The 20,415-nt window shown below is 37.8% G+C and overlaps 1 protein-coding gene across 6 annotated transcripts in view; it reads left to right on the top strand.

Moving 5' to 3' along the window:
- The first annotated feature begins 872 nt into the window (after nt 1-872).
- Nucleotides 873-20,415, top strand: part of TRPS1 (transcriptional repressor GATA binding 1) — a 253,118-nt gene continuing 233,575 nt past the window's right edge. For 2 of the 6 annotated variants that reach the window (XM_005287286.5, XM_005287285.5), the window contains exon 1: nt 1,820-2,174. In XM_005287286.5, coding sequence (XP_005287343.1) covers nt 2,165-2,174 — 10 coding nt within the window. In that variant the 5' untranslated portion in view covers nt 1,820-2,164. Of the gene's footprint in view, nt 1,409-1,819; nt 2,175-12,144; nt 12,299-20,415 lie in introns of those variants that run through there. The other 4 variants (XM_065586055.1, XM_065586051.1, XM_065586054.1 and 1 more) reach the window with 4 other exon arrangements.

Genomic DNA, 20,415 nt, shown 5'->3' with positions numbered 1-20,415 from the left:
CTTTGACTTTTTTTTTCTTCCATACAGTCATATGCAGACTTCTGGCAATTCGTGGTATGGGGAAAATCTGACTTTTTAATTTAAAAGATTCTGTATAGACATAGAGAAGTGTGAAGAACTTTCTGAAGAGAGGGTTGGGATTGTCCTGTATCGGGTAGCACAGAGAACCAATAATGGTTTGTATTAATTTGAAAACTGAGAAATAATATAATATTGTAATAATAATAAACTAGTCTAGACTTCTCAGTAAATCTTGCCTACTTTGTGTTTGTGTTGTTTAGATTGTAAGATCTTGGGGGCATGGACTATATATTTTGTGCTTTGGACAGTGTGGTATTGTCAGTTCTATACAAATAAAATAATAATAATTAATAATATTAATTAAGGTTGTTGTTAGAAACTGATCCCACTAAGTGAGTTGCCCTTTGCACAGATCAGGGCACTCCACTATCATGCCTCCTACTATTCCCCCGCCAACTTAGAAAAAGTTCCAGTTGTTTTTCTCTCCCTTTGTACTGGATCTAAATGAAAGGAAAACGTTGAGAGCTACAGATGCCTTTGCATAGCACATTCGGGCACAAATCTTGTGCAGTTTTAGAAAAGCTGAGAAAAGACCAGCAGCATTAACAAATAATTATTAATAAATAACAACTATTAAGAATCAGGACGACCAGAGAGCCTATTTCCCTCTCAAACTTTCCCAAGGATGTGATCTGTCTGGCTGAGTCCATTCCTCAGTGAAGCTCCCGACACTAGAGCATCCCGCATAAAGGTTAATTTCATTTACTTTAAAAAAAAAGTTTTGAATGACTTGGTCTATTCCAAAGCCGCCTATTCCCCAGTGGTTGCTGCTGCCTGGCTGAGGAGGAGGCAGATCAGAGCAGCACTGTGGGGACGCCTGTACTGTCTCTTTAAGGGCTCTCAGTCTGGGGTGGCGCTTTTCTCTGCTAAGGCTCCTTTGATATTAATAGTGTTGGTGTCTTGAAACTGACGTAATGCTCGGAGACTGAGGTCCTGACAAGCGATAACATTTCTGATAAAGAGCTGATCTTCCTGCAATCTAAAGCCGCCTCCTCGCCTCCTTTGGGGGCTTGTTGTTCCACTAGACCTAGGCTCCTCTCTCTCTCTCTCTCTCTCTCTCTCTCCTCTTTTATAAACACACCAGGCACATCCAGGTCCCTGCTCTCTTTCCCTTTCTCTCTCTCTCTCTCCCTATAAAGAGGGGGGTAAGGGGGAGAGGGGGAAAGGCAGGAGATCCTCTCCCCCCTCTCTTTCTTTCTCTCCCCCTTTTACTCCCCCCAAATAATCCAAGATCAACTCTGCAAACAACAGAAGACGGTTCATGGCTCAAACCACAGCTCCACCATCTTTCAGGCTGCTGAGATTATTATTGCCGATTAATCAACAGGTAAGGGTGGTGGTGGTGGGGGAAGAGAGATCGGGGGGTGGGTGGGAAGAACAGATCGAGGGGTGGGGGAGATCAGCAACAAAAGTGTATGGGGGTGGGGGGGTGGCTCTTCCTGCTCCGTCTGTTGATATTGCGTATGTAGTAAGTGTGTTGCTCTGTGCTAAGTGCTGTGTGTGTGCAATGGGAAGGCGGAGGTGGGGGGTTTAAAAGTGAGTTTCTTTGCACACACACATATACAAAACGGGGGGGGCGGTTAAAAAATCAGAGGGAAGCGGGGGCTTCTCGGATTTCACAGGCGGCGGCGGGGGGGGGGGGTTGGGTGCATTTTTTTCTCCCTTCTTTGGAGGGTCAAAGCCATGTGTGATCGCTGGAACTGGCGACTTCAAAACTGCAGTAGCCCCTCTGGAGTCAGGAGGAGGGTCAAGTTCAGCCACCGAAGAGAGCAGGGCAAACAACCCCCTTCTCTGTTTTAAGACTCTCGCCTTCTATTTACCCAAGGAAGAAGCGGGGGGAGGGGGGCAGTTCCAGCGCTATCTCCCTTCGCCCCCTTCCGTATGTGTAGCTACTTCTTATCACTCTGATTGTTCCTTCCCCACCATCGGGGCGCTGGAGGGGAGGGGGCGGGGGGGGGCGGTGGAAGTAGAAGAAGAGCAAAGCGATTTTGCATCCGATGTGCCGCAGTCGCACAGTGCTGGCTGCTGCTGCTGCTGGAAGTTTTAATGGGAATCATGACAAGCGGGGCACAGAGAGACCATCATGAAGAGTAGTAAGTTTGGGGCAAACTTTTTTTTTTATTTGTCTTGGGGATCCACCAGGGGAGGCTGGGGGGTGTGGGCATGAGCCGAGGGGGCTCCGTTCCCGGTCACACGAGGGGAAAAGGCGACATGCTGGGGTGTGTGTGTGTGTGTGTGTGTGTGGTTTTTTTAAAAAAAGGAAATCGGAGAGTACAGAGAGAGACGTAAAACTTTTTCCTCTTAAAGGCAAAGTTGTGTTCTCAGAGTTGAGTCCCCACGCCGAAGCTCTGGCCAGGGTTGCCATAACTTTGTCTAGTGTCCCACTTTTTTTTTTTTTTAAACCTCTCCCTTGCTTTCTCCATTTGGGATCCGTGTGACGTTGTTGTTGTTGTTAATGTCTGCATGAATGGGGATGTGGAGAGACTTCCTAATAGTTCTGGAGAGGAAAGTGTGGGGGTGATGATGGGGTAGGTGTGTGTGTTGTGTGGGGGGGAAAGATGTGTGTGTGTGGAATGTGTGGCTTGTTTAAAAGCTCCAGGGTGCAGGAAGGTGGCCCAGTGGTGTTTGGTGGGCTGTACAAACTCTCTCTCTCTCTCTGAGTTTCTCTGCCTGTGATCACTGGGCATGGGAAGTGGACCCAAGGAAAGTGGACCCTGGCAATCAGAATTGATTCTCCAGAAAGACCCACAAACTTGCAGGACTCCAGCAGCATTGTAGGCTATTTTTCAGTGTAGAATTGTTTTGTGACTTGAGCAGCTCATTAAGTAGCACCTTGGTTTGACATTTTGGTATGTTTTATTTATTTTTCTTTATTACATATAACATGAATTTTCATGTTCCAGGACTCTCATACACTATTTTTGAAGGAATAGAGTGGCCCATTCACTTAAAAAGAATCAGACATTCTCCATCCACAAATGTCACATCTCCAAAGTGCATGGAAGGCATGGTGCACTGAAAAATGTGGGGATAAACCATGCGTTAAAGTGAAGACTTCTCTTAATTCCATCCCCTTCTCCCTTCGCAAATGCAAATACACTGTCTGGTAGGAGAATGAAATGATAAATGCAAGGGGACAAAGAGAGGGTGTGGGAGGAAAATACTTTTTTTTAATATGACGACTGTAAGCTCTTTGGGGCATGGACTCTGAACTATCTTTGCAGTTCGTACAGCACAGCACATTGTAGATGCTACTTGAAACAAAAACGTTAATAACTTGGTTTTCATTTCATTTAGTAAAAGTATAGAGAGCAATCAAGCCCTTTGCCATTTTAGCTGTCTTCTTCAACTGCGTAGAAACCTATGAGTCTTGGTGGCATCATGTTACTTTGCTGTTGGTTTTAGGAAAAGTTGATCATTTAGAAAAGACTGCCAGAGTTAAAAATGCAAGGGGCAGCAAAGGAAAGTTAGTGGTAAGAGCCAGTTCCTGACGTGGACAAAATGAGAATAAAAGTTACAGTCGTCTTTCTGAGCTGCTGTCAGTGTTTTCCTCATGTTCACCAATATGTGCGTTGGGTTAGAGAGCTCTCTCAGATATTCCACCAGAGTGACATTTAAAAAAACCCAAAACAACAAACAAACTCCAAAAGAGTGAGGATTTTTTTGAAGTACTGTAGCTCTATGAGTAAATACAGGGCTTGTTTGAGAACATCAACTATTTCCTGTAAATTGTGATGCTGACAAGACTGTCTGGAAATGATATCAACACTTTGAAAGATTTTTTTTAACTACTGAGTGAAAGATTGTTAATAACATAATTAATCCAAACAAGAGAACACGTCTTCCTTTTAAAAAAAAGCAGACAAGACTTATTTTTATTTTTAAAAGATAAAGATACATATACGTAATTTTTGATAAGCTATAGATCATTCAGTAAGCCACATATAATCACCGATGTTGTACTGCATTAGAGTACCAGTATCTTACAACTAACCTCTAAAACATATGACAACAAGATTCTGCCTTAAATTTATATGATTGAGGAAATTCAGATATGAGAAGAACATTTGGTTCATAATCCATCCTGTTGTGCCTGAAAATCAGAGTTTATATGGCATAGAATAATTTCACTCTGTTTGAAACTACTTGTGTATAGGGACGCACAACGAAGTGTGCTCAGGACAAAGTTTCATCAGCTTTAAGTTTGCATTTTTTGCTTAGGATGCTCTCACTCAGACTTTGCATATTATCTGGAGATTTTGTATGCGCGTGTGTAGTTTATTTTTTTACTTTATTGTAATGTTAATAAAATAAAATTTAAACCGTCATTGACAAGCTCTGATATCTAAGGCTTCTTGAATCTTGGTAATGTCTGTACAATTAAGCCAAGATTTCTTTTTTTTTTTTATAATGTATTCATAGTATAAACTATTCAGTGGCTTTTTTTAGAGCCTTTTTGAGCTAACCTACGTATTTACCATCAACAGAGCACATTCTATATGATTACATGGATCCTTGTAGAAAGGATTTTTTTTCTGACACATTTTATGTATCATTCTTAATAAACTTTCATAGCATGCCCTCTACCATGTGTGCTCTGAGTGTGTGTGAAGAATAATATATTTATATATTATAATTCTATACTTATAATTCTATACTTCTATAGTACTTTATGGGGCAATTATTTTGAAGGAAAAAAGAAAACTTTTTTTAAATTACAGGAGTGTGAAAAAGTTTTTTTTTAAATAGCGAACACTTTTAAAAAAAATGTAAATTTTAATTACAAACATAGGTTGAGTATTTTTAAAAATTGCTCTTTATCTGACTTTTGTTCTGAAGTTTGATGGTGTGCATAGAATATCTGTCTAACTTATAAGACTCCTGACAATTTTTTAATATAATAATTTAAATGGAAATATGATCAGATCTTAATTGTAGCCACAATGGCAGTATCTCGCTAATAAAGGTTTGTGAGTAGCACCAACTATAATATTGTGAGAAAGTTTATGGTTAAATATTTTTGAACAAGACAGGTTGGGAATCTAAGTCCTTTTTGTTAGTGGAAAGTAAAATGGAAGTAAATTGCATTTTTAATACTGTTTCAAACAAACTACCACCTTGTAATAAAAGTATTGGCCCCGAACAGAAATATATTCCGATGAAGATATTCTACTGGTGTGTAAAATGAAGCCATTCATTCAGTAAACTGACAACTTTCCAATTGGTGTTTGCTCTTGCTTAATTTAGTTTCCTCAACACAACTCATGAGGTAGTCTGGATCTGTTTTTGGCAGTCTTGGCCACTACAAACTCTGGCATTTCTGTCAGAAATATTACACTTCACAAGTCAAAATGTAATTGATAAAACCAGGAAGGTACAACAGGCGTTAAGTAAAAGAGCAAACATTTCATAGGCTCGTCTTTTCATTTTTGAGACTTTGTAAAGTTCTCAGGTAACAAGGAAATATTGATGATTAATACTAAAACCTGCGTATTCTGCACCCCTCTGTTGTATAAATATCACTGCCTGTTGACCTTTAGAGGCGTTAATTACTGCATATCTGGTCCAGGTCTTCCTATTTTTGTCTATCCTTAAGATATATAAACATGCCCTTTCCTATCGTCTTAAAGAAGGAGGAGAATGACTATTTTGTTGAGCAATATCATGTCTTGGGACCGTAAGGTTATGATTTGACTTTTGATAGATAAACCTGCACCCAAAGAGAAGATTTTCTGATTATTGTAAGGATATGTTCAGTTTAGGTCAGTGTATGAAGAAAAAGACTTGAAACAAAAGACCTTTATAAACTGTTTTTTTACATTGTGTTTTTTCTAATTAAAAACACGTATTGAGTGATATCAGATGACACAGCGGATTAAGGTAGAATTACACAATTATATGATAAAATGTTTACAAGAGCAGGACATGTAACAACCCTTTTCAGATTGTGTTTAGCATTAATTTGTTGATGTTGCTTTGCGCCTAATCATTAAAGGGCCATCAGAATTGAACTACTAGCCAGTTGTATTATTCCCCAGAACATAAGAAATGACAGTTTTAAAAAATGCTATCGTGCACTAGCTTTTCAACCCTGCAGACCAAGGCTCAAATTAGACGTTGGTCTCAACTTGGTCCCTAGTGGAAATTTTATCACATCACAGAACTGAACACCATTCCACATGATGTGTAGGCCATAGTTAGAGGAGGCCCTGGTTTGGCATCACAAGGGATGTGAAGACTGTCATTTAGGTGAACTGGCAGAGTTGTGTGCATGAAATTTTGTTTAATATCCGTCTTTACTTTACACATTTTCTGTGCCATCGATCTGGTGCCTTCAAAGTTCTCCTTAAAACATCATAACATCACTGATGGAAAAGACCTATCAAATTGAATAGAAAATGGTAATCTTTCTATCAGTATTTTTATCATTATCCTTTAGAGTTTAGTAGGGAATTATATCCCTGCTGTAGAACTCTATAGGATGATTAAGAAACCTGTAGGAAAAATATTCTTTTTAAATTCTATAGCTTTGAAAAATAATATCGATAGGACATTTTGGTCTAGATCTCCCCGGGCACCATCCCATTAAGTTCTGTAGAACTTTTCCATGCTCAGGTTGGAGGAGTAGAAAAATTAAATCAAAATGATCTGTCCCTAACTTTTGAATAATCATGCTAAGCCTTCTTAAAAGTCATTTTCTGATTCCTAAACTGCTGTTGATGTAAACCTGATTTATTGTAAGTATATTTTTTTTCAAAGCTCAGATCAATCGTTTTTCTTCTAAAGTTATTTAATAAAAAATATTTATTTTTCGAAATGTTACTAGCCCTTTAAAAACCTGCAATAAATGCTTTACAAGTGGCTAGACACCTTCCCTGGTGGTTTAATTTATACAAGCAGGAAACTTTCTCTCCTTCTCTTTCTCTCTCTCTCTTGTTTTCTTTAAACCAACTGACGTAATGCCAAACTTTGCTTTAAAAGAACAGACAGAAGTAATTGGTAGCTTTTAACTTTTAATAATGTTCTGGATTGGTTTTAGTGGCCAAACTGACATTTTTTTTCAAATTCAAGTAAAAACGGGCTTGTGGCCTGAGGAAGAAAGGCCCTGTTGATGCAGTTATTTTTATTCTTGTTTTTCAATCTGTTATTAAAAATCTTTCCTGCTGAGCTCTGCTGGATTTCTCCAATTGCTCTTTGTGATGGCTGGTGCATTTCAGGTTACGGTAACTTAAACTGTTTTCTTAATTTTTTCCCCCTTTTCCCATGGGCATTTTGAGATGCATTATCCTTTTCTTTTCTTTTTCTTTTGGAGAAGCGATTTGTTTTGGTTTAGATGGGATTAATAAGCTAAACGCATCTGTGGTGACAGATCAGTGAATATTTATTTTAATAATGTAAAGGAACATTTTACACCTGCTAGCGAAGGTCAGATTGGCATGATAACAATTGCCCATTGCAGAAGGGAAGAGAGTATAGTCTCACTTAGCATTCCCCGCTACCCATTTTAAAACCATCATGAAATTTTTTAAATATGTGTTTTTGTAATCATCTCTAGTAACCTGTAACTATTTACTTAAAGCTTCATGCCTTACAAATATAAAAGATAACAAGAGGAAAAAATTGGTTTTACTAGCTATAGGTCTCTTTTTTTAATACCCTGTAAGGGATTACGGATATTTTACAGTTTTCTGACATTTCCTTTATTACCTTTCCACCTCCTGCTGGGCTTTTGCACACAAGCAGAACTTGCTACGGTAAAGGACTGAGTTAGGCAACAGACTCCTTGGCGAAGTTGACGTCAGTGCGACTTCATAAATTGGCAAGTAGGTGAATCTTTCAAAGACCAAGTCAGTTTGTGCCAGTTTTTCCTTCCTTTAGGGGAGACACTCCACCCAGCAGCAGGGTACCCCACCCAAGGTGGCGAGCTATAATTCAGTGGCAACACTTTAAATGTCTATCCTCCCTGGGGTTTAAACCCCAGACTTTCTTGTCTCAATCTTAATATTTAATCTAAAATTCAATCTGTTATAGTAGGTTTACATCTTCGTAAGCACATTTTGGGTCTGATCCTGCAGTTCTCACTCATGAAAAACACACGTAGACGTCTGTGGGACTTTCTCCTCAATAAGGGCTGCAAGATTGGCTTTTCTGTGTGTGTGATTGATTACTGCACATTTTATGGAATTTGAGATGAAATCAGATAATTTTACATTCTTTTTCATTATTGGAAATCTTACAAATTCAAGAAGTTCTAGCATTGTAAAATAGATTCTGTCCAGTAAGTGAAATTTACTTATGGAGAGTATTGGTTTTTCAGATAGTATTTTGTCAAATTAAAATCTGAATTTCAAACTGATCCTTAAATAAGAGAGTGTTACTTTTTTCTAATTGCTTATCATTTTTCTTTACCTCAGTGGTAAATGAAAAACAGTCCAGTCTGTATCTTTGTGCCTGCATTATTTAGATAGGAAAGAAAACTACTAAGGAAAACTTTAGTTCCATGACATTTGTTTCTTAATGTCAGCCTGTAGTTTTAGTATATGTTGGTTTATTTTGAAATTTCAAGCATCATTACAAGTTTGTAGGGGTTTTTTGTCCCCTTATGTTTAGTGAGGCTGCAATTAGTCTCTTTCAAAGTAGGGGAAAACTAAATTATGGTAAAAGTATTGCGTGTTTTTAAAAAAGGATTTTAGTATGGTGAGTTCGTATCTCAATTTTTTTTTATTGCTGGTATTTTTGGTTTACTAGTGTAGCTGAAAAAAATCTATGGAAGATGATGCAAAAACTCATCAATTATGCTTATGTTCCCCTACAAGATTTACTTGAACTATATGCTTCAGTTTTGCCTCAAACCATTTTAAACCACCTCTGGTCCAAGAATCTACCAGTTCTGGTTTCCTCGGAGATTAAGTATGACAGTTTCTATTATATAACGAACAGCAGTATTGTTTGAACAGAGGTAACATATTTTTGATTTGTGTACTTTTTTTTGGCAGTTGGCACCAGCGTAGCTCTAAAATGAGAGGTGATCTAACAGTGTAAATATCTGAATATGTTTGAAACATACAGTATAGATGTAATGTATGTGTTTAAATCATTGGATCTATCCATCTATATTATATATAATGTATGTGTGTGTATATATACAAAGCCCAAAATAGTGTGCTCTGCTATCTGTAGCTTTCAAATGTGTATCCTTTGGGTATTCCCGACCTACTTTACAAAGTCTGAAACGCATATTTAAACTTGGAAATGAAAATGCACTGCTTGGCTGCTACAGAATTTTCTTTTACAAACAATTAATTTAAATAAAAAAGTGCATCCCTCACCCCCACACCCACACCTTGCAAACCGCTCTTTGAAATGTCAATATCTTTGCCAGCATTATTTTTAAAATAATACATTTAATTGATCTTGTGAAGAAACATTGAATTAGTCGTTGGTGTTTAAATACCATTTTAAAATGCTGTGCACAGACACTGTTTTACATTTTTTTTAAGTTGTGTTCGTAAGACTGAAGCAATTTTCCTTAGATAGAATAGTCCCAATATCACCAAAATGTGCTGCTGTTTAAAATGCTTATAATAATGATATTGAAGCATATCTCAGAGAACACCCTAATTTGGTATCTGCATAAATCCATAAGGCAGAGATAGATTGTTGAAGATCTTCCACAAGCGTATATGAAGATGAAAAGTTGCTTCATTAATTCAGTTAATAAAAAAGATATTTTTCCTTTTCAGCTTTTTAATCTGCATCTCTTAAAGTAGTTTGTTTTTTCCATTTATTTTCTCATTTTGAGGTTTAATTAAATACACCAATTGGACATTCTATGGCTACAGTAACATAATTTAGAAACAAATGCATAACATGCTGACCATTGTTAGATTTAAAGAGACTTTTGTGCTCCTACCCCCTACCAAATACATAAATAAAATACACCAAATGTTACCTGTCCTAACCTCCTCAGGCAAAAGCCTGTGGAAATAGATTAGCTTTACCCTTTGAAGAGCAACCATCTCTGACCTGAACAGGATCTCTTTGTAAGATCAAAAGTTTGTCTCTCTCACCTACAGAAGTTGGTCCAACAAAAGATATTACCTCTCCCACCTTGTCTCTTAATCTCCTGGGACCAACATGGCTACAATAACATTGCATAGTCTTTGGCTCTCTTAGATAAATGAGAGAAGTGAATTCCAGAGCTGAAGGTCCTCCATTCAGTACATCTTGCCACCAGATTCTAGAAGTTCAGATCTTTGGGCGTTAGTAGAAGCACCACATAAAATTTCAGAGGTCACAGTGGTGCATAAGAAAAGAAGCGGTCTCTTAGGTATCCAAGATCTAAATCATATACCATATGCACAGTAGTTTTCGTATGGAGACCTACACAGAGTCAAAATTCATGCCATCTAATTAGTCGTTTTTCACTTTTTACTGATATGGAGTTTATATCATTTGTGTTTGTATATTGTATGTGTCATGAAGCAGTTTAACATAATGGATTAATTTAATCCCATAGATGATGGTTGAGCATACTGTAGGATCCTAAGTAATTTTGTAGCATTAAGATCACATTTCCTGCCATGAGGAAAAAATGTTAGATGAAAGGTATCAACAATATATGTCTGAGTCATGCAATGTACTGAACCTTGTTACAAACAAACACCCAACTCCTACACATCCAGAAATTTGGTGTGTGCACCCGTATCTTTTTGTGCATGCATGTATTTGTGTGCATCTGTGTATAATCAGTGAGATATAGAATATTTTTTCTCCAGATTAAGCTAGCAGCCAAACTATACTGAGAACAAAAAGTTCTAGTATCAGTTGAGAGTGCTGACTGTGATGGCCTTATCTTTTTGTGCAAAGAACAGTTCAGAAATCTCTTAGAAAAATAAAATGTAAGGTAAGGCTCAGTGATGATCCAGTGTGCAATATAGTATGCTTTATTTATGTCCAGTCAGAAATGATCATGTACTATCCATTTTTATCTAGGAGGTTTATCACTCTGAGGTATGCTCTCTCTTTCACCCCTTGCTGTCTCTGTTACCATGTGTCTCCATTTCCGTCTCTGTCTCTCGTATTAGTGTCTCTCTGTCCTATCTGTATAAACACACAACACATACATTCTAAAAATATGTGTACATTAAAATCAGTCTGTGTTGCATAATTTTTACAAAACACCAGTGTTTGTATTGTTCTTTCTGAGCCTTTAATAAGTTTACAGTATTGAATGTGACTTAAGGAGCGTTCTGACTCTGATTCTGACACAGAGACTAATAAGGAAAAAGTAGAACATGTTGAAAGCCAACTTTTACTTGTGGTTAGTTTTGTGATGTCATCAAATGCAGGGTATTATGCGCTCTGGAAAAGTTTAGAAATCTAGGCAAGAGTCCATTTTGCATCATTGCTGTTAAGTTGTTTACAGCACCAACTCTGCTAATGAGAAAGCAAAAAGGGTAATGATTTTGATGTTTGTTTTGGTTTGACTTTCTCAATGTAAATGAATGATTTCATAAGAGTGAGTATAACCTGTTCTGGTCAGAAAACTGCAGGGTTTAACTGGTGCAAAGGATAAAATGAATTCTTTCATGATGGGCCTGCTCCCGCTCCCATAGAAACTAGTGGGAAAACTTATGTTGATTTCAGTGATGACTGAATCTGAGCCTCTAAGCAAGGCATTACATTAATTAAATTAGAGTCTGTGAACACCACCATTTAGGGCTGAATCTTGCAAATTCTTGCTGTTTATTACAAAGATTACTATTGTAAGTAGTCTCATTGATACCACTAAATGCTACGGTGCAAGGCCCCATCCTTGGCTTGTCTGCACATAGCAGTCCTCCAGGAGATCATAATTAAAGATTGGTCCTTAGTGTTGGCAGAATTGGGCCTATCGTCTTTAAAGAGACACTGTTAACTTTAAACCTACTCAGTGTCAAAATTGGGTTGATAAAAAGTAATATTTGCATACTACACCTGCTGCTGAGCCTTCCTGCTAATTGTTGTGGTCTCTAAATCACATTTTATTTTATTTTATTTCTCCGACTGCTCTTTGAAAAGTTCATACAAGCAACAGTGGAAAGTGACTAAAGCCCTGACCCTGGAATTGGATCCATGTGAGCAGACCCTAATTCCCTCACAGAGTCCCATTGAATCCTGCTTGCATCCAATTTGTATGACGGGTCAGGAGAAAAGGTGACAGACTGTACACAAAGTATGTATTTGATATTAATATAACCAAACTGAAAAAAATTACAGAACAATCTATATTTTTCTCTAATCTCTGAAATTTGTAGCAATTGTCAGTATTTGTAACAATAGCAGAAAAACAAAATCAGACCAAAATGTGATTTTTTTTTTAAGTTGACATTGCTCCTTTTGAAGTGCACATTATTATTGTTGTGCAGAATATCCTGGAAATAAGTGGGTTTTTTGTTTTGTTTGTTTATTGTAATAGATTATCATTTTCATGTTCTTGACTATAGCACTAGATAGCACTAATAAATTAGCTTTCATGCTTTTGTGCTTTTGCGGTTTCTCTAAAATGTCCTGGAGATCCAGCAAAGAGAGCAAGTTGATAGTGGAAATTTGTTCTTTTTTTGGATTATATAAAAAGGAGTTTTTACAACTCAGTGAACATGAGTACATTCTGGAAAATATTTCTCACAAATGGCAGGTCCCAGGCGGTAGCAGTTAGATAGATAATCTAGTTATGAAATATAGAATCTGAACTCAAAATATTGTTTTCTGTGATTTTTAAAACCAATGGAAAGTAAGATTTATTAGACCTTAAGTGTCCCGGTGCTACAGATTCATTTGGTGTTCATGGCAATGTCATATGAACTTTCATAAGAGATTCATTGTAATACTGCATTAGCTAAGGGGCAGTTAAAATGAATTGTTCAGTACTTTAAATTTCCTGTTTAGTTTTCTAGCACTCTTTAGCAATTTCTCAGAGTTTTATGTCTGAAAACAATAGTAACTTGTTTATGTGAATATCTTGATTAACCAAAACAACCTGTTGGCTGACCTGAACTATATAGTACTTTGAAATTTACCTCTAAATGAAATTTAAACTACTGGCATTTTAAAAAAAAAAAAGTGTTTCAGAAATCTAGTATAACAGCAGTTGCTTGTCAGTGGAGAAAGAACTTAAAAAATAAAGTCAAAAGAGTAAGAAAGTAGCAGCTGTGGAATTTATTTTAGTGGGTGAAAGGAGACTCATGGTTAAATAAGCTTTTTACCTTCTTGGATTTTTAGAATTTATTGCCAAAAAGACATACATCTGAATAGAAAGAGAACTAGGATATAGTAAAATCCATTATGACATAAAGAACCGTTACCGCATACCTTTTTATTTATTTATTTTTTCTCTCCAGCAAACTGTGACTTCCTTTGTCATGTCATAAGGAATTTCAGATGAAACCTTACCGGAGTGGAACTGCCATAAAAATTGCACTCGTCAGCTATAGCTCTGTGCAGCGCACTACAGTACATAATAGTTTTCAGTATGCTACTGTGCTGCTTTCATTCAGGAATAGAACTGGAGTGACTTTCTTGTGTGTTAAAATAACTGGTTTTCCTTTGAAAATCCACAACCCTAAAGAAAAATGAGAGAAGAGATCTGATATATAAGCTGAGATTATGGATGTCATAATGCCATTTATTATAGGATACTATAGAAAAAATTACATTGGGACCAAAGTTCCTATGGATTACCATGCAATGTTTATTACTATTTTCCTGAGTTTTCCCTAGTTAGGATCTAATCTTTCAGTGTTTGGAGTTAAGAATTTCCCCATTCAGAGAGGAAAACCCTGCCTGCTACAGGGTTTCACTACCAATTTTCTTTTTCTTTTTTCTAATATTTCACAGAATGTGGAGTATGCTTTTTGGGGGGGGGCGGGACAGGGAGTGGTGGGAAGAGGGTTCAGAGGGGCATATTTCAGTAGTTAAGTAATATTTCCTGATTATTGTTTGCTATCAAGGAGACTACTGCAATTTTGTTTCTGTAAAGAAACTCATAAGTAGTCAATGGGATGAAATAAAGTTGTGTGTAATTCTGAGCAGACTGTAAGCTTTTGCTGTGACATAGTCCTGGCAAAAAGTTAACCCATTTTTAGTTACTCAGTGCTATAAGCAAACTCCATAATGCGATTTTACCACCGATGCATTTGACCATGAATAGTGCTTGAAATTCTTATTGTTACTTTATTCCAATGGAAAATATGTTTAAAAAGGCTCCTGACATTTCCAAAGCTTGTCCTGAAATGGGAAAAGGATACAATTGGATAAACTGTTAGTCCGCTGAATTCTTAGATTTTTTTGATATTTTTAACCTGTCATATTTTCATCAATTGCTATGCTTTGCTTAAAACTATGCTTTCTACAATGACGGTGAAGTCCAAATCTTTACATTTTTTAATTGGTCAAAACTCCCATTTGCTTCACTGGGAGTTTTTCCCAAGCAAGAATTGCTGATTTTTTTCTCCATATGGGTAGTAAACTCTTTCAGTCCCATAGCTGTCATTGATGATACACTGTACTAAGATCTTTGTTTCTTGGGAAGACACTGTATAATTTTCAGTTTGCTATTGCAAGTTTTAGTGATGAACATGAAATATCATGTTAGAGCTGGAAGTGAAGAGAGGTAATTCTTTAACATCTAATCGGAAAATTAGGAAAAATTAGGTATGAAAAACCTCAGCATGGCTTCCTTAGTAAATCTTTGGTTATCATCTTTGCATGATGGAATACACATGTAGAAAAAACACAGAAGTTAATGTTTATTTTTGGGATGCTTTATCGTCAGGCAAAGAGAACTGACAGTTTCATGGTTAAGTGCCTAAAGTTGTTTTTGGCTTTACAGTTGTTGAATTAATCACTGCAAAGTTAACTAATGTTTGTATGTTTTAAGAATTTCTTTTCTTTGTAAAGAAAGGAAGATATTTCATTATACCTGGTTGAGTAGCCTAGTTCTTGCATTAATTGTTAGCAGCATGCTCTTCGACTTTTACTTTCTTGAGTTATCCCAGGCATTATTCTTTAATTGCAGTGTGCAATCGTTGATTGATTGATTTTATGGATTTCACAGCCATTTGGTAGATTTGGCAGATGCATAACTAAAATGCTGTTTTGTTCTGTTTGTTTTTTTGTTTCTTTTAATTGTCATAAAAAACATTGGGCCCTTTAAATATGTGTTTATGGACTAACTATTTCTATTTCTGACACATTTTCAGAATGGCTTCTTGAAGTGGTACTAAATCAGAATTTAGTGAGTCCAGTGTTTTTTGTTTTGTTTTTCACTAAATGTTAGAGATGTCCAAAACAACACCGAATGTGTGCAAAAGCTTCTCCTTTGCAGCACACCATGCAATCTGATATAGAGGAATTACAGGCCACTCAGTTCTTGCTTTTAAAAACAAACAAACAAACAAAAAAGGCAAAAAACAAAACAAAAAATGCTCGACTTTTTCTCCTGCCACAGTTCCACAGAACTTTGCTATGGAAAATATGAAACCAAAACCTTCGTGGGAAGGACTGTAATTTTTTTTAAACAATTATTATTATTATAATTTCACAAAGCTTTTTAAAGCAACAAATTATATAGAATCGAGTGGTTCGTAGGATGATAGTTTAACAAATTTAACATGAAAAAAATATTTTATAAAATACTCTTACTTTTTAAAAAGCATTGAAATTGATAATCCCAGCACAATTAAACTGTAATGTAAAGTAGAGTAACATTTTTATATTATGTTTTATATTATGAGGAGTTTTGTCTAAGGGTTCAGATTAGTTTTCATTAGAATGTTCAGGCTATTTTACATTTTTTAAATTTGTGCTTTTTAGCCTATTGATTTATTCTCTTTTTATGCCAGATGGCTCATTTCAACTCATAAGTTCAGTTATTAATGTGGGTACTTTTTACAATAAAGAAAAAATTGCTAAACACCATCTGAGATTCAGTATATATGGCAAAAGTTACAATTCTGTGCATTGTTTGGAAGAGTCACTAGGGATGTAATTTATCATTGGGTGCATATACATTGCATACAGAAATCATGATTGCTCTATAATTAACCATGTATGCTATTTACTAACTTAAACCCACTTTGGGCACTATATGAAAAATATTGAAAATACACTTTTGAGAAGTGTTTTGGGTCACATATCAACATACAAGTTTCCCGCTATGCTCTCTTAAGCAAATCCACTTGTCTGTATTCCATAACTTACTCAGTATATTACACTTATTGTTTCACTGTAATTTGTATCTATAAGAATGCATATTGCAAACCTAAATTTCAGGGTCATATTCACATGGCATCCAGCAATACGTCATCATACAATCTTTTACAAATGTGGACAGTCCTTTAAATTCCTTTTCCCTCAATGAGCAAAATGAGCTGGGTGTCATTTTCAAGTTCAGTCTTAACATCCCAGTGAAGAGACAGGGAAGGTGGGATTTAAATCAGCTGGGGGCTTTCCCCCTTTCCTGAAGGGGAATTTGGTGGCAAACTCTACCCATTTTGGGAACATAGAAACCCATCATTTCCAGGAGAGGTCCGACAATGTCAAAGTTACGGGAACAGGTTCTTTAATTCTCATCCCCCCACAGTAACAAGGCTCTCTGACCTGAGCTCAAGGATGCGACATGGGCGGGCATCGCCACATATGCGGTGTAATCTTCTCTTGTGTTTGCGCACACGCACATTCGTCGTAGCACATTTCTAAATATGGGTTGCTGAATGCCCACTTTAGTTGAGGTTCACTTTCTGGTTTTGGAACCTGGAGCACTTTCAAATGTGTGGTCTAAACCCACCGCTGCCGCTAGAGCCCTCTCCAGCAAAAAGCGGCTTCTGTGGCTGCTGGCCCACAGAAACCTTGTGAGTTTCCTTGGCTACATAATTATGGAGGCAGCTCCCAGTTCGAAGGGGTACACGTCCCTTGGTAATGCTGATTTAGGTATTATACAACCCCCAATGGGCATTCATAGAATCTGCCAATCCCAGCTACTATCTCTTTAGAAGATCCTGCCAGTAGCTGGACTCTTGGGCGGCAGGGTATAAGTTCAGTCTCTGTCCTGTAGGTAAACACAAGGATCTGGTCTCCTTCTCAGCAGCAGCTTATGGAGGTGAATAGCTTCTCCATGCCTAGACTGTAGGAAGTCCTGCGGGCTGTACAGCTTCATTAGGGAATGAGGAGAAGTCTGGGACTGGAACAGAGAACGGCAAATTGCACTCTTGGAGTGGTAGGGAGGTCCTCTTAGAGAACTTTCCTTTTTCCTCCTGCTCCTCACAAACAGACCTCAAGCAGCTCCACAATTCCCAGACATGGGAAGCTGAAAGGCTTTTTTTTGTTTGTTTTTGTTTAAATCCTTCTGAATCAGCCAAATTTGCACGCGGTTCCGCCAGTACCTATGGTCTTTCAGGGCTTGCTTGGTCTAGAAGGCTGAAAAGACTTCCCATTGGATCAAGCTCTTAATGAGCAAGAAAGATTTCGGCATCCTTGGGGTTTTTTAAGTGATTTAAACATGGTATAACTATCTTTTACATGAACTACTCAGACTTTGTACTACCGCATTAGAAAATGGGTGGTCATCAGTTTAAAAATCTTCTTTATTCATAGTGCATTTGTATTTAAAATTATATTCATTTGTTTTGAACAAAAATGGGGTTGGGTTTTATTAAAAATAAAAATATCAAAATGAATAATTTGTATTACATGCAGTGCTCCTTCAGGGTTGTTGAAGTTGACCCAGTCTGGTTCCCTTCTGAAACACAGATGTTTCTGTGCCTCTTCAGTAGCTCTTTTCCTGTCCACCTTTCCCCCCCTCAATATGCCTAAGAGCACAGAATGATTTCATGTAAATATTCTGAAAGAAAACACCTCCAAACGTGCACAGTGAGGGCAGGTAGCTGGGTTTTCACTAGATCATTCCTACCAGGGCTGTTTTGTTTTTCACTTATCGGACAGAACTTCCTCCTGATGAAGAACTACCCCTCCCATCCTCTGAGAATAATAATAATAATGTCTTGCAATTCTATTCTGCCTTTTATCCAAGGATCTCAAAGCACTTGACAAACATTAATTGTCACTCACAAAGCAAGGTTGAAGTATGATTATACCCAATGCATAGATGTGTAAATGGAGGCAACGAGAGGCTAAATGGTTTTTGTAGGGTGGTCACAGAGTGAGCCAGTGGCAAAGTTGGGACTAAACTCTGGATTCCTGACTCCCGGTTCCCTGCTGCAAACAGCAGACAAATTTCCTCCAGCACTAGGTGTTTCAATTTTTTTCACATTTGCTTCCTTTCCTGTAGCACTGCATGGCAAACACTCTGCAGGGGTTTATGGGCTGTTCTTGCTGTTTGAGTAGAAGCGGGTGTTAGTAATATTCCTTTGGATACTGAGGTCAGGGGTTTGGAGCAGTCTCAGCACCACTGCCCACATACATCCCCCCCCAACCCTTCGCCACACAGACAGCTTCCAGTGACTCCTCCCAGAGAATCATTGCTCTAGCAGAAGTGCTCCAGCTTTCACAAACCAGCCTTCTCTCATTGTGGCCAAGAGATCAAAACTCACTCTGTGCTCACTGGTGCTGCTCTGTGTTTGCCATAAGGTGCAGTGCTGGCATCCCTGCTGAGGTCATTCGCTCTATATTGAAATCAATATCTTTACAGCTTTACAACGCTTTACAACGCTCCCAAGCCCTGAAGGCCTAGGCAGTGAGAGGGCTCATTTAGACCTTACACTTAGAGTTTGTACCCCGTCTCTTGGGGCCCAGCTAGGCCACTGGATCAGCCCTAAAATGGTTCCCTTTGTGGATATTAAAGTGATATATCGCTGCTCCCTGGGTGATAGAAAGCATTCTATTTTCGGCATTGTGCCGCACAACAATGCACTCACTGAATAACTCCCCAGCATGATACATGTTCTGTCTTGTATTTAATTATCTTGTAATTATCAAAACAGTAATGAAGTTAGTAAGCATAAGAATAGTGTATAGATCAATAAGAACTACTGAAAAAAATTCAGAGACTGCAGACGCTGACAAACATGTTATCAACACAGTTGTTTCATCTGTGTATTTTTGTCCCTTTTAGGTCTGGAAAGTTTATTTAAAACAAACATTTAAAAAATTTCACTGGAAAAAAGTGACCTTCGGGTTCTATTATATGTTAATAATAAATAATTAGTCCCGTTCATGAGTAGTTTGCAAAATGCTGCATAAACATTAATTTATTATTTGCATTATGGTAGCTGCCAGCGGCCCCAGTCTGGAAGGGGCTATTATACCAATGAAATGAGAATTCCTACCCCAAAAAGCTAACAAGCAAAGGCCATGATCCTGCAGTCAGGTCTGCAAGACCAGAACCCTTCAGTGAGAGCTATCTGTACTTAGCACCTCTGAAAATCAGGCCACATGTTTAGGTGTCTAAACGTGGATTTACATGGCTAAGGTTTTGCCTCAGTAACCTGTTGAAGCTTTCACATTGAGTCAGTGGCAAGGGGAGGCGGGGGGAATAGAACACGGGAGTCCTGATCTACAGTCTACAGTTCTAACTGCTAGATGATGTGGTTACACACGACACAGCGAGAATAGAGGTTTAAATCTGTTTGCAGATGCAGGTCAAGTTCTCAGGTTTTCTCTCTAATTTATGCAAAGTAACTGTTTACGTCATTACCCGTGTATAAACAAAACAATACCATCAAGGTATGCACAACCAACATGTCTCTGGCTTGCACCTGTTGGACAATTAGAGCCTGAATTTATTTCAGGTGTAGGGAAGTTGTATCAATATGTGATGATGCAAATTTGTCTGTTGTCACAACTTTAAATGTGGAAGATGTCTCCTTGTGCTTCTTTGGTCTTACAGGATAAATATGCTAAAGCTGACCCTTATAACTCAATTCTGAAGTGCAATGAAAGGGGGGGGGGAAGGTGGATGGGAGGGAAAGGTTCAAGGCTACCAGAAAAAATGGGAAGAGCTTGCCTCTGTTTATCCTCTGGCTCTACTCAGCACAAGCTACTCCTCTACATAAGTGTAATAGGATTTAGTAGCCCCTGTTATGGTTAACGAGAGTTAGACACATGCGTTTAGTGAAGGTGAGACTCGTAAGACAGCATATTAAACTCACCTCTTCTGTTTTAGCCATCAGCAATCCTACCTTTTATAACTTCTAAATAATACCCATACTTCTTTATTTCAGGCCTCAGCGGTGGCTGTATTTCAGTGGTGGGTGGAACCGAAAGCTATACATAGGCTTGCAAAGTACTTTGGTATTCTTCTGGATAAAGTGTGCTATATAAATGTATATCATAATG

This window comes from Chrysemys picta, chromosome 2, assembly GCF_011386835.1.
Source record: "Chrysemys picta bellii isolate R12L10 chromosome 2, ASM1138683v2, whole genome shotgun sequence".
NCBI lineage: Eukaryota > Metazoa > Chordata > Testudines > Emydidae > Chrysemys > Chrysemys picta.
Note: the sequence above shows the minus strand (reverse complement) of the source record. Positions and strands in the feature narration are given on the sequence as shown.